The sequence below is a fragment of the Convolutriloba macropyga genome, chromosome 8 (assembly GCF_964194025.1).
Source record: "Convolutriloba macropyga chromosome 8, txConMacr16.3, whole genome shotgun sequence".
Lineage (NCBI taxonomy): Eukaryota > Metazoa > Xenacoelomorpha > Acoela > Convolutidae > Convolutriloba > Convolutriloba macropyga.
This window is the reverse complement of record NC_134475.1, coordinates 1,672,414-1,687,285: the sequence shown is the minus strand read 5'-3', so window position 1 is coordinate 1,687,285 and position 14,872 is coordinate 1,672,414. Positions and strand designations below refer to the sequence as shown.

Below are 14,872 nucleotides of genomic sequence, written 5' to 3'. Positions count from 1 at the left end.
TACTTATTAATTAAACTTCAATCCTTGTGTTTTAAACAAGTACCACGCTCAACTACAAAAGATAATACATATTGCGCACGGGCGGCTGCTATAGTGGCGACAGAGATTAAAAGTAAATAGAAAACCACCACCCAATAACATTGAGCGTTGTACTGATTTCCAAAAGAAATCTATTTTTTGTTTGAAAACCAATTTTTTAAACTCGAGTTCGACGTCTTAACATCACGACCCGGAAGAGGAATTGTGGACTGCTGTCGGGATTCGACAACAACAACTGCCATCTTGGAACTATAAAGTGAGTACTCCCTAAAAATTTGAAAAGCATAAATCAGGGCGTACATGTTCTTTTGATAATAAAATAGCGTTCAGAAACATCAGTCTTTTAATTTGACTTAATTTGACTTAAACTCAAGCATTAAACCTCGAGTTTTTTTTGCATTTATTGACGAGGGAATTAGAGTTTCAATCATATTTAAAAGCTGTTAACTAGAGTGTCGGAAAAATAGTTCGAGTTTCGAACAGAATTAGTGAAATATTTTGAATAACAACAGCTTATAAATAAAAGAAGGATGGCGCGGCACTCCTCAAAAACGCTGTTACCGGAACCGTTTACTGGATCAAATGATTTTGAAAGTTACATTACACACTTTGAGCTCTTGTCACAACTCCAAAAGTGGCAAAGAAAAGAAACAGTAAACGGCGCCGAGACCGAAATTGATGAACGGCCGCATTATTTCGCGTTAAGGTTACAAAAGTCGGCTATTGATTTCTATCGTACACTTTCGGAGGACACTAGAAAAAGTAATGACGAAACCGTAAAGGCTTTCAGACAACATTATAATGAGAAACCAGTAGTGTTCCGGGGGAGGCTAGCTAGGAGAGTCCAACAGCCTGGTGAAAAATTAACAGATTTTCTCGGTGATTTGCAAACTTTAGCCTTGAAAGCATACCCTCAGGAGTCTAATGAGATAAGAGAACATCTCATTTTGAGAGGATTCCTCGAAGGCATAGAAAATAGTCAGGTGCGACTCGACCTGAGAAAGAACTTGGGTGACGCGGATATGACTTTAGACAAAGCTTTAGAAAGAGCACTACACATTGAAGCAGTCACGAGAATTGAGGAGGAGGATAATGAGCCGCGGGTTTCTGCCATCCAGTCGAATGAAAACACACAACTGGTTAATTCGATTAACGGTTTAGTGCAAACACTGCAGACTAATCAACCTAATAGGCGAGAGAATCAAAAGTTTTCATCGCAAGGAGCGCGGCCAAAAGAGTTTCTGCGCGGTAGTCAGCGAAGTTCAAGAGAGAACGAAGATAGAAATAGAAATACTAATAGCTATACTAGAAGCAGCGCTGAGCATAGACGAAACAATTACGAAAGTAGAGCGCGTTCGCTAACACCGGGAGGTGAGAACAGAAGCCGAGATCGATCGCACGAGAGTCGTGCCGAGCAGTCGAAGGCAGCGGTGAGTTTCGAGAAAGAAAAATGTCGCCGTTGCGGTCAGCGAAACCATGCATCTAGGGAATGCAAAAATTGTTTCGAATGCGGGAGCCCGAATCACTTCAAACGAAATTGTCCGTATTTAAACGAGAATTAGCTGGAAATGGCAGGGCTTCATTTTCAGCCGGCTACGTAAAAACCTTGCGTGTCGGAAACAGCCCAGTGGAGGCGTTGTTCGCAAAAATAATGATAAAAGACAAATTAATAATGGCCTTAATTGATAGTGGAAGTAGTGTTAATATTATAAGCGACACACTCTACAAGCAATTGGGGGAACCAAGCCAGATCAGAATGTGCAATAAAAATATAATAGCTGCCAATAACGGGAAAATGCCTATAATGGGGTCAACAGATATTCAAGTTCAACTTCAGAAATTTACATGTGAAATAACAGTCAAGATTCTAGTGACCAGAATTGAGATAACGCCTTGTTTATTAGGCATGGAGTTCTTGTACAATTTTGACTGTATTTTAAATCTCAGAAAGAACGAACTTTTTTGCGGGGCGATTGGGAAAACATTACAATTGGCCCCATCCCAACGAAGTAATAGGAATCTGTTTTTAATTGCTGCTGAGGATCAAGAATTACCTAGTCGCTGCGAGGGTTTCATTAAATGCAAAATTATCGATGAAGAAGGTAACATAACACAGCAAACAGAAATTATGGTCGAACCTATGAAAGGGTTTGAAGACAAATCACACTTATTAATAGCGAGATCGCTGAATGACATGGTTGATGATGTCGTATGGGTTCGAGCTCTGAACCCTACATTAGAAGCAAAGAAAGTTTACAAAAATGCGAGAATCGCATGTGCGGAAAACATTGAAAAGATTTCAAGAGTACAACAAAATAACCCCGACAATAATAAAAAGCATAGGGACGAATTTGATTTCAACAAACACGTGAACTCAAGTTCAATGAGCTTGTCTTGTGAGGATATGTCAAAACTGAGGTCACTTTGCACAAAATATGAAATGATATTTTCGCGAAACTCAAATGATATGGGATTTTGCGACCGAATTTATCATAAAATAAAATTAAAAAATGATGCTGTGCCATTCAGACGTACATACGGCAGCATGAGCTTTGAGAAAAGAAAAGCCATGAAGAAAATTGTCGAAGACTTGGAACGAGATGACTTAGTCGAACCAACACACTCTGATTGGGCAGCACCATCATTACTGGTACCAAAAAAAGACGGAACCTACCGTTTAGTTGTAGACTACCGTGGTCTAAACAAACAAATAGAGAAAATATGCTGGCCTTTACCGCGAATTAATGAGGTTATTGATTCACTGGAGGGAAACATGTACTTCTCAAACATTGATCTTCTGTCGGGATACTTTCAAATGGCGCTGGAAGAAGAGAGTCAAAATGTAGCAGCTTTTATTACACCTTTGGGCCTATATAAGTGGAAGAGGCTCCCTATGGGACTATCTTCTGCACCAGGAGTTTTTCAAAACCTAATGAAATTAATTTTTTCTGGTCTCTCTTACGAAGTAGCTTTAGTTTATCTAGACGACGTTATCCTCTTCGGAAGAAATTTTGAAGAACATCTTAAACGGTTAGAGCTGGTTTTCCAACGTTTATCGGAAAATGGATTAAAGATTAAAGGATCAAAATGCAATTTCTTCCAAAAGCGCGTCAGCTTTTTAGGACATATTATATCTGAGAGTGGTGTCGAGGTCGACCCAGAGAAAGTAAGAGCGGTAGAAAAAATGAAAGAACCATCATCCCTAAAAGACGTCAGGGCTTTTCTGTGCCTTGTGGGCTATTATCGAAAATTCATTCCGGGTTTCGGAAAAACAGCAGAACCTCTTTACAGGTTACTAAATAAATCAAATAAATTTGAATGGAGTACAGAGTGCACAAGTGCGGTAGCAGAGTTGAAGAAAAAGCTTTTAGAAGCCCCAGTTTTAGGATATCCAAACGATAGGGATCAATATACATTAACTACCGATGCATCGTTGACAGGCATCGGAGCAATTCTTACACAAAAACAAGGAACTGAGGATAGAGTTATTGCATATGCTAGCAAAACTTTGAGTAAAAGTCAACGAAACTACTCAGCAACTAAGCGGGAATTATTCGCAATAGTTCATTTTACCCATTATTTTAAAAACTATTTACTTGGTCAGCATTTTTTAATTATAACGGACCACAGGGCTCTCGTGTGGATCTATAGTTTTAAAGAACCAGACGGTATGGTCGCAAGATGGATAGAGAAACTTGGGCAATTTAATTTTGACATCAAGCATAGAGCAGGAAAGAAAATCCCACACGCTGACTGTCTTTCGCGCATAAACACAGAAGATGAGGAACAAACATCTTTCGTTAACGCTATTGCGCTAGACGTAGAGCAAGACGATACCGACTATAGTAGTCGAGGTTGGCAGTTACACAAACTGCAGAGAGTAAAACTGCGAGATTCGCAGCAAAATGACAATATACTCAAAGAAGTATTTTCATGGGTCATAAAAAAAAAGACCGGAACCACGGCAAATGAGAAACGGAGCTTCAAAGGAGTTATGGAAATACTGGGTTCAGTATAAAAATCTTTTTCTCATAGAAGGGATTTTGTTTCGAAAACACCAAACAGAACCTAACTTTGAAACTGTTTACCAAATGCTGGTACCCTGGGGTAGAGTATCCAACGTTCTTGAGCTGTTGCATGATTCGCCTAGCGCAGGACACTTTGGTATAGAGAAAACGTAAAAAAGAGCTTGCGATAGGTTTTATTGGCCGTGCATGAGAAGGGACGTAAGAAACTGGATAGAAAGCTGTGACGTTTGCCTAAAAAGGAAAGGCACTAAGCAGAAACATCGGCATTCACTCTCAAAATGGAAACCTAGTCATCCATTTTGGCAACTATCTCTTGATATCATGGGTCCACTTCCCATGTCTCAGGGAAACAAGTACATTTTGCTTATCGGTGATCAATTCAGTAAGTGGTACGAAGCTGTAGCGTTACCCAATCAAGAGGCAAAAACTGTGGCAAAAGCGTTTGTTGAACACTGGATAGTAAGATTCGGCTGTCCAGTCAATCTACACAGTGACCAAGGGTCAAACTTCATGTCTAAATTGTTTCGTAGTCTCTGCAGTGAACTAGGAATTCAGAGGACATCAACCACATCCTACCACCCACAAGGGAACGCGATGATTGAACGAACAAATCGAACAATAGAAGAATGTCTCTCCAAATATATAGGACAATACCAACACGAGTGGACTAATTTTCTACCTTTAGCGATGATGGCATATCGATCATCAATTCATAGTGTAACAAGATACAGCCCAGCGTTTGTGGTACTGGGTTTTCCACTGTCGCTACCTATAGACTGCATCTATAGCACACCACAGACCACAATATATGCAACACCAAGTGACTATGTTTTCACGATGAAACAGAAACTACAGGAAACACACCAGTTGATGCGAGAGTATATGGATGTCGAACAAGAACGCCAGAAGTCGTATTATGATCGCAGTAAGTATGGGCCGTGCTATAAAATTGGCGAAGAAGTGTTAGTTTTCAACCCAACGGTTAAAAAAGGAGAAACAAGGAAATTTACTTCTTTCTATGGAGGACCATACATAATTTTTGAAATTATAAACGATTTGAATTTCAAGGTAGAAGATAAAAAGACGAGGAAAGCTATCAAGGTCCATTATGACCGACTGAAAAAATATAAAACACGAGAAAAACCATTCACGCCTGAGCCTCAGGCGAAACGAAAAACAACCAGTAAGAAGCAAAAGAATAGCAATTTGAACAGCTCAGACGATGACGATATAATTGAAATAGAATCATCAACAGACAGTGAAAGCAATCTAAACACAGAAAATCAATCCGAAGCTGAGGATGCTAGCGATTCACTAAATGTTACAAATGAAACGCCTGAGAATGAAGCTAAAGAATCAGAGCAAGAAATATCTAAAGGGCAAGAGAAGGCACAAAATGTTCCCGAGGGAGGAGGTGCAACTTCATCAAAACCTACCGAGTACACTGAAAAAAAAATCAGCAGAAACAAAAATTCCAAAACCAGAAAAAAAGCAACAGGAATCTAGTAGTAAAACAAAAAGTACTGAAGAAAAGATTAATAGTAATGCCAGGGCACCAAAAATGGCTACAAGGTCTAGCAGTCGATTAAAATCGGTGCCTGAGAGATTAAAAAATTACTTTACTGAGCAAGATGAGGAGTACTTTAGCAGCCAGGAAACTGATGATGTTTTTGTTTCAGGAAAATCCAGAAAGAAATAATGGAATCGAAAAGAAAGACGAGTTCGTCTGGAGCATCGTGTGATGGAATATCACTATGTTTGTATCTGGCATTGCTAGCCGTTTTTGCTTCTCCTTCACTTTGTATTAAATTATACGGCTATGATTTTGACAATATCGTATCAACAAAAATATATTCTTTGGATTACAGTACAAACTGTGATAACAAAATTCGAGTATCGAACACAATAGAAGAAGGTAGTTTGATATATGCTGAGGTTCAGTCCGAGATAAAATTAAGATTTTGCATGTATGAAGCGGCATATACTGTGTCTGCACTTAAAAAGAGCAATGTATATGACGATGTTGTCTTTATTACCAAAAACTCAAGACTCTTAAAATCCATATATCCATTAAACGAAGGAACCTGTAGGAGCATTTGGCAAAACAAAAACTTTGCTTTACCAGGTTTTGGAGATAAAACCTTTAAAGTCAACAATTCAGTAACGGAAAAGATTTTACAACGAGCAAGTGAAACTACGTATGCCGAGGAGCATAGCCAGAGCTTCATGAAAAAAAATAATCGTGAAGGTGCTATGTATGCTGAGCCTGTAGAGTGGGTTTCACCTACAGGAGTAAAACTTATTGGAAATGTGATGATCAATGCAAAACTTTACATAGGAACAATTTGGGGAAAGCTGATACAAAGAAACCTCTTAAGCTTTAAGGATCCCCTAGGTTTCTCGAAAACTGTTTTTATCAAAACCACATATTTTGAAGACGATTTAGTAAACTATTTTTTTGAAAATCGAGGTGAGCAAACATGTCAAACGATCAAACACTTTAATAAGGAGGACCCTGTAAAAATTTTTGGTAACAACAAGACCATTTTTATCAGCGGAAAAATATTACACAAAAACAAATATGAAGATTTTGCATTAGAAATCTTAGAGGAAAAAGCAATTAGTTTGTGTGGACAGCAGGTGAAAACAACCGGAGTTCCAGGTGTTTTTTACTCCGAGGAAAGTTCAGAACTGAAAACTGGTAATCTTAAAATATCCATGGAAATGTTTCTTTCAAGCGTTGTTGACACCTTGAATTTCGAACTTCTCAAGGAGAGAGAAATTTCTTTTGTGAAAATTAGAACACTCCAATGCGAGATTCAACGACTAAAAATTCAAACTATGATTGAAATATCAAAAAACATTGTTAGTCCATCGGTAACGCTCTTCGAGAAAGGAACTCACGTCGAAAGAGCAGGATCTGTGTTATATGTTCATAAATGTGCAAAGATGGTAGCAACAATAACTAAACTTCCTTTATGCACAGAAGAAGTTCCTGTGTTAGTAGAGGGTCAGAATTTTTCTTCGATTAGATATATGGACCCTATTACAAAAATTTTGTATCATAATTATACAATCGCTGCATGCAACCCGCTGTACCCAAATGTTGTGAAATTAGAAGACGGCAGTTTTCAACAATATGGAGAAACGCTGAAGAAATTCAATCGTGAGATATATCAGTGGTCGATGAATAATAACTTAAACGTAAGTGATGAAAACCTGCATCGCAGCCTGTTCTCCATATCAGACGTAAAACAGAGTCAAATTGCTCGAACAATTCGCCATGATAGTAAAGGAATTATCAGTCGGGAAGCATTCCGAAATTCGGATGGAAAATACAGTCATGAAAATTTTATTCATTGGAACGCTCAGTTCCAAAAACAATTTTTTCTAACGAATGAAATAACAATTTTTCGTAACTTAAAAATTGAAAGCTTATACGTTTGGTTAAAAGCTAAGGATATTGCTGTGTCAGTCTTAACAGTCTACCTCATATTCCAAGTTGTGAAAAATTTTCCTAAATTGTTCATCTATTTAGGATTAGTCATTAATGGAGCCTCCTGGCAACAACTGTTGCGGAATCTCGACCCTGTAACGGGAACACGTATGTATAATCAACTACTCAAATTAATTAATGAGCGTCAAGAACAAAAGAAAATGATTGAAGAGAAAGAGTCCTTGAAAGAGTCGGTTGTGTAAAAAAAAAAATGAAAATGCGTTGTCTTGAGTTCAAGACCCAAAAAAAAGGAATGAAAATGACTTGTCTTGAGTTCAGGACGGAAAAAAAATGAAAATGACTTGTCTTGAGTTCAAGACCAAAAAAAATTAAAATTAGTTGTCTTGAGTTCAAGACCAAAAAAAAAAATTAAAAAGAGTTGTCTTGAGTTCAAGACAATTAAAAATAAGGGAGAAGTCTTGAGATCAAGACTGAAAATAATGAGAAACTTTAGAAGCAAAAATGGTTTTTATTAAACATAGCAGGCAGTGAGACTCCACAAATTGGTGAATATGTGTACTATATGCCAGAGTTGTGGAAAGTTATTTCGGAGATTTCCCCGGGAGTGTACCGAGTGGAATCTTGTCTGTCACGGACTCGGAAGGTGTCTACACTAGAACTTCTGGCACCCGCCAATATTCGGTCCCGAGCTCTGCAGACTGAAGTGGAACTGCAAAGCCAGTGCGCGCAGTTAGAGAAATTGAAGAGTACAAACTCTTTACTCCAAAAAGATCTTGTCGAGCTTCGACAAAAACTACACAGACATTGCGACAAAGCCAAAGAGGCAACAAGAGAAGCATTGGGAAAACTGAGCGCCGAGTGTGGGGCGCTAAGAGATAACTTAAAGGCGGCGGCAGCTAGAAATGCCGAACAAGAGCAGTCAATCGACTTACTTAAGCAGGAGTTAGCCGATCTAAAAGTCAATACTGATAAAAAGAGCGAAGCACTGGAGAAAATGGAGAAAGAGAATGACCAATTGAGGTCAGAGCTTCAGCAGTTGGAAAACTATAACCAGTACTTGGCGAGTGAGTGCCGAAGGAAAGACACTATAATTGATAGACAAAAGCATTCTTTGAAGAACGAGAGAGCCAAAACGAAGGCCACAGAGAAGTGTTTTTTCGAGATTCGAAATAAAAATGTATTGAATCGGCCTGCGACATTGTACGAGATTTTGTTGGTAAAAAGTTCTGCTTCAAAAGATCAGATCAAAAAACACTACCACAAACTGAGCTTGTTGACTCAACCTGATGCTGGTGGAGATGAGGAGTTTTTCAAGACCATTAATCGAGCATACCAAATACTGATGAACGATGGGGCGCGAGAAGCGTACAACAATTTCGGGCTGGACGAGGCAGAGAAAGTCAGGAATGACGAAAACTGATACCTAAACTTTTGATATGAAAAGTACAAACTTTTTGTATTTTAAAACGCGTATGTATCGAGATGTAAAATTTGTTTGATTTTATGTGAGTGAGTGGCACACTCTATTCTTATTGAGAGGGGGGCAGTGTGAGTGTCACACGTATGTAAAAAAGGGGTGTACTAAAAACCTTGGGTTTCAAGGTCAAAGATTTAGTTTAAATTTTAATGCATTACTTGATTAATGACTGACACAATCTTGATAGGTGTCGACAGATTGAAATAGACAAAGCTCGGGCTTCGAGCAATACTAACAATTGTGACATATCAGTATTTACTTGGTTAATTTACCACGGTGATAGAACCGATATTGGATACTGGCAAAACTGAGGATAAAACTCACTCATTGAACAATAAACCTACCTTCAGAGTTGATCACTCAATTAGATCTTCATTTATTTGAAACAATTCTCTTCTGCTTTTATCTACTTATTAATTAAACTTCAATCCTTGTATTTTAAACAAGTACCACGCTCAACTACAAAAGATAATACATATTGCGCACGGGCGGCTGCTATACCAGCTTCATAGTCAAATAATTGGGTATTAATGTACGCTATTTGTGTTAGTAATTTGATTATAATTTTCGAACATTAACGTAAAGCCAGTTGTCGTTGTGATTCCTTGACGATTAATTAGAATTTGATGCAAGTATAAACAAATTTTGACGAAAAATGTGCCTGCAATTAAAATATTTTATTAAAAAAGACATCTAATACCTTCAAAAATTGGAGCTTTTTCTTCATTTCGTAACATATTTCAATATGGGTGAAAATTTATCCAGCTTCATAGTCAAATAAATGGGTATTAATGTACGCTCTTTGTGTTAATAATTTGATTATAATTTTTGAACATTGCAAACGTCGACGCAGTTACAAGTTGACTTGCTGCCGACGAGTGGATCTATTACTAAAACTACTTTTAGGGGAAGGGCTTTCCGTTTTTTCACAGTTTTAGTCAGTTTTAAATAGGTTTAAATAGGTTTTAAATAGAATTACTGATTCTCAATCCATTTGATACCTGTATTGAAAATGAGACACCCGTGCTATCTCCCTCCTAAGCTCAATATTGCCTTTCTTCTGTTAGTTCTACACTGCTCCGTCGTAGTTTAAAACCATTGCCGGTTTTAAAATTGCAAATTCGTAACAAAACAGTTCGTGAATTTGTTGACAGGAAGGCCCAGCAATTAATCGTGAGCTTACCAACAGTTTAGTTTTGTACGATTTTTGTAGATACAGCTGATGCCACAGCAAGCAAGAGACGGTGATTGGACTTGTACTGAAGAGAAGTACGTATTTGGAGTATTTTGAAATACTGCTTCACTGAAAAGTCTGTATAACAATGTTTTCAGCTGCTCTGCCTCCAATTTTGCCCGCCGAACTGAATGCTTTAAATGTGGAAAAGGTTTGTTTTGTTTAAATTTGCATATGCGTTTTACGTTGCTTAAACGTGTTCTGTTAAAGGTCGAGACTTCAAAGCTTGGAAAAAACAGAAAGCTAAAGAAATAGGAGGAAGTGAAGCTAAGAAAAGTGGAGGCCTTTTCTCAGCAGATGATTGGAGATGTAACAAGTCAGAGTGGTTCTCGTTTTATCCTTAATGAGGATCATAGATTTTTTCCTCCTGGTTGTTAAGCTAAATTGAAACTCTGGTTCATTCCAGATGCGGAAACATTAACTGGGCCCGACGAAATACCTGTAATATGTGCAATGCTCCCAAAGTTGAAGAGGACGAACGAACCGGTAAGTTGGCGTAAATCAGTCAGTTGCTTCTATTGGGTTTGTTCATGTAGTGCTAATCAAATTTTTTTTTGAAGGATATGGTGGTGGTTTCAACGACAGGCAAGATATTGAATACGTAGATCGAGATTCTTCGGGTGATGAAATTGACGACGTAAGTATTCGATTTTCCGTTTGCGTATTTTGTAATGAGTAATATCATTCATTTGTGTCTTATAGTTTGGCAGGAAAAAGAAGAAGTTACGTGCAGCTCTAAACGTGACTGATCAATCGGTAAGTAATCTACAGCTTGCCTTGAATTTTTTAAACTATAGATTGTGTATCTAAAATTCATATAGAGTTCTGGAGGAATGAAGGAAAAATCAGATATGAACGGAGAGGATGATGATGAGGATGACGACGATGAAGGAGATGCCTCAAAATATAATTTGGATAGCGATAGCGAAGAGAAGAAAGAGAAGAGGTATGGGAAAAAGGCAGACTTGTTAAATCTTAGGCGAAACATGGTAGCATATTTACTATTCTCTTTTGGTGTTAACTCAAATATTTAAGTCAAATTTTCAGAAATTTCAACACCACGCAGTAGTACAGAATTTGGAAATATCTAGGGCTTCTGTTCGGCCTCATATCTGTACTATCCATTCAATTGTCAGGTTCTTCTATTGTTAAAATAGTCGCATAGGAGATTATGCACCACGAGCAGTAATTGATTTAGTTGTGCTATGAAGAAGTGCCAGTGATATTATAAAAAGTGTTAAATTTGAGTACATATTGCATGCAACTATACGGGAGCGTCTTTCAGTCTGAACCGCAGCTTTGTATAAATATATTTTCTTAGAAAATCCCGAAGCCGTTCGTCGTCTTCTTCATCTTCCTCATCCAGAAGTTCAAAATCTTCCTCATCGTCGTCGAGTAGCAGATCCAGATCCAGGTCTAACAGGAAACGCAAGCGATCGAAATCATCGTCTAAGTCTCGATCCAAAAAATCTTCAAGGTCGAGGTCTAAAAAATCTCGATCCAAATCAAGGAAAGCGAAATCTCGCTCAAGATCACGAAGTTCGCGGTCGAGATCAAAAAGCAATTCAATGAAGAAAAGGTCAAATGGCAAAAGCAGTGGAAAAGATCGCAAACGGGACTCCAGGTCTAGGTAAAAGGATGCTTCTTTTGAAGCAGTGTTGGGCTGTAAATGTGGTTTAATGTACGTCTCTTTTTCTTGTTGAACGTTTTACTTTTAAAAAGCAAGCAGGACTTGACCTCGTTTTTCGTGATGAACTGTTAAAAACTTCAGAATTGATAATTGAAGATCCAGCTTTATGAAGAGAGCTTTTTTGCATTTACTTTGAACTAAAGACGCCTTTAAATTTAACCATGATTCATTGGTAGAGGTATCGCTGGATATGCTTAACTTCCCTTGTTGACAGATCAAGATCAAGAGGTAACAGAAAGCGTTCGTCGAGTCGATCGAGAGGAAAACGCAGCAGGAGCTCAGATAGACGGACGTGATTTCTCGATATTGCTGAAGTTGGAAAAGCATTCGTATTCTACCTAAGGGGTTACCTAGGTGCCTAATTGGTTGAAAAACGCATTTCTTTAAAATTTGATGAATGATGGATATTGTTTTTACATAGTATGATACTGTATTAATTTAATATGGGGAAATGTTTTATTTCATTGGGTCCAAGCACTAGTCGGCAGTGGTAAATTGTACTTTGAGTTTAATTAGTAATAGCCGCCCTTATCTGCTAATCCGGCTATTATAGCGGGCCTGTTTTTACGACTCGAAGAGGAGTTATAGTTATCTAGTTAATCGGTCGAATTATTCTGGAAAGATGCAACAGTCGATGCCTCACGTGAAAACCAGTTTTTAAGTCACTATGTTGAGCTAAAATCAAAAGTGAAGGGAAGTTTTAGATTAGTTTTTGTTCATAAAATTTTCTGAGAAAAGACGTGTGAAGTGTTGCTGCGCGAGCAAATTTTCGATCACGTGTGGTTTCAAATGCGGTTTAATAGTTTTAACTCTATTTTTTTTTAAAAAAAAGCTGAAATGGTTTTCTATTTCATTTTTATTAACGCATAATTTTACCATTGGAAGCCAATGTTAGTGTTTTAGATCCCATGTTGAGTCAATCTTGTCCTTTTATCCTGCAATTGTTTTGCCGTCGTGTAAGTTTTGTTGACCCGTTTAGTTTATTTAGTGGCTTTTTTAGTTGCTTTGTATTAATTTTGATCAATTTTGGTAAAGATAATTTTGGCCTTTTTAGTTTCTGCTTATTTCATTCAGAAATATTTCTTTGAAGCTTATTTCTTTTGTTTTTTTTTTGTTAAGGCTTATTTCTTTTCTTATGCTTTTTTGGTCATTTATTTATCGTCTGCTTGTCCAGCTTTTCTTTGAGCTGTGGGTCTACAGTCGACATTTGAAAGTTTGAAAGGCAAGTCTTACTGAAATAATTAAAGAAATTTTCTATTTAATAGCCGCCGTCAGCCTTTTAACGGCGATTATTTAGGCGCTCTTTTTAAAATTTGATTTACTTTTTGATCACGTTTTTCATTTCGCAAAAGCCATGATTTTCATGTCTACCTCGTGACTTACCTCACGCAGTGTTTGAATTGAATGGATTTTAAATTCTTTCGCGCATTGAATTACGCAATGTATTTGAGTACGGTCAATGCCAAAAGAGAAAAATTCAAAGAAAAAGGGATAAACCTATAAAATCCTAAGTAATAGTGCATTAGGTTATCAAAGTTCATTAGATAGATTGTTAGCTGATATCAGTATGAAACTTCAATTTAGAAGCTGAGTTAATTAATATTAGATGGAGCTGAAACTGCACGACAATCAGAACGTTTTTGACACTTAAACAAATTCTGCCGATTTCTTTACTTTCTTGGTTTCTATCGCGATTTACTTAAAGCGGGTCAAGGGTGGCTATTTGACGGCTGTTTTCTTGATTGATTTTTATTTTATTGATATTTCTGGTTTTTTTATTGTTAAATATGTGTGTTTGTAGTCACTCATGGGAAACATTTAAGTTTTCCTAGAGCGAAATTTGAAATCACACAACTTGTACAGATTTTATGCAAAAATTTTTGATTGTAGAATCGGATTTGTCGTTTGTTTTCATTCTTTTTTTCTCAGTTTTATAGTTCAGAATGGATCATTTCGTTTTTCTCTTATGCAACACGTCATCTCGCACAGAAACTTAACAATAGATCTCTCGTTTGGAGGCTCAAGTTATTTGGACTGGAACCTTTTGAAGAGTTTTAGAGAACGTGCTTTTTCTCAGTATTTTTCCTCCGTTTTTTAGTAAAATTTTTGAATTGCTTTCAAAAGAAGTTTGTAGCAATTATATTAGTCCGGTCTGTCTTTTTTTATGCGATTTTTTGCTTGACAAATTTTTCGTCTGACGCATTTGACTTTTCGTCCTCGAAAACGGGATAAACAAGTAGCACCAGCGGGTATTAAGTGCCACTCATAAAGCCCAATTTTGGACTTCAACTTTGTTCTGATGAGTCTTAGTTACAATCTCGAATGCTTATTAGTATTGGTACTAGCCCATTTATCTTCTCGTTAAAAACAGGTGTATGTGCAGTTACGAAATGTCATAAGAGTAGTTTACACTTTAAAAATGGAAACTTTTCAGAAACTCTGCGGCGTATGTTTAGTTTTTTATATCCGTGGAGCGAAAACGAGTCTATTTCCGGTCTAGTTTTTGCATTTCAATGCAAAAACTGAGTGTGTGTGTCACTTCAATTGAGGGCGTTTTTAAGAGCAGTTAATAGAAGCAGCTTTAAATTTGTGCAGATTCTTAATCGAATTATAACATCTCAGCTATAGAGATTATTTTTTGTGTTTTTTTGTCTTTTTGTTGCATATCTATCGCAGACGAAGCTATCGCGGTTATTATCTGACTATCTCACGGCAATGATCATAATTTGTTTACACATTTCCATATTTGATGTGTCTGAAACTCTGATGTTTAAATAGGTGTTCGAAATTTCATCTAAAAAGCCCCTTAAAATTCATTAACATCATTCAAAGCTTTTTAGGGATTCTTCTGGATTCATTTTACGCCCTCTGTACTTTTCATTGATTCCAACCGTCATTAATGATGTACTGATTAAGAGAATTGCATTTATTTTCAGAGACTGAAATA

General features: G+C 37.3%; 1 protein-coding gene across 3 annotated transcripts in view; it reads left to right on the top strand.

Annotated features, from left to right (window-relative positions):
* LOC142344374 (uncharacterized) overlaps positions 1-12,379 on the top strand; it is a 35,626-nt gene extending 23,247 nt beyond the window's left edge. The window contains exons 2-10 of one of the 3 annotated variants that reach the window (XM_075395974.1): positions 10,215-10,270; positions 10,334-10,386; positions 10,446-10,551; positions 10,642-10,721; positions 10,796-10,872; positions 10,938-10,991; positions 11,057-11,181; positions 11,557-11,865; positions 12,146-12,379. In XM_075395974.1, the coding sequence (XP_075252089.1) occupies positions 10,224-10,270; positions 10,334-10,386; positions 10,446-10,551; positions 10,642-10,721; positions 10,796-10,872; positions 10,938-10,991; positions 11,057-11,181; positions 11,557-11,865; positions 12,146-12,221 (927 nt within the window). In that variant the 5' untranslated portion in view covers positions 10,215-10,223 and the 3' untranslated portion in view covers positions 12,222-12,379. Of the gene's footprint in view, positions 1-10,214; positions 10,271-10,333; positions 10,387-10,445; positions 10,552-10,641; positions 10,722-10,795; positions 10,873-10,937; positions 10,992-11,056; positions 11,182-11,556; positions 11,917-12,139 lie in introns of all 3 variants that reach the window. The other 2 variants (XM_075395973.1, XM_075395975.1) reach the window with 2 other exon arrangements.
* The last annotated feature ends 2,493 nt before the right edge of the window (positions 12,380-14,872 follow it).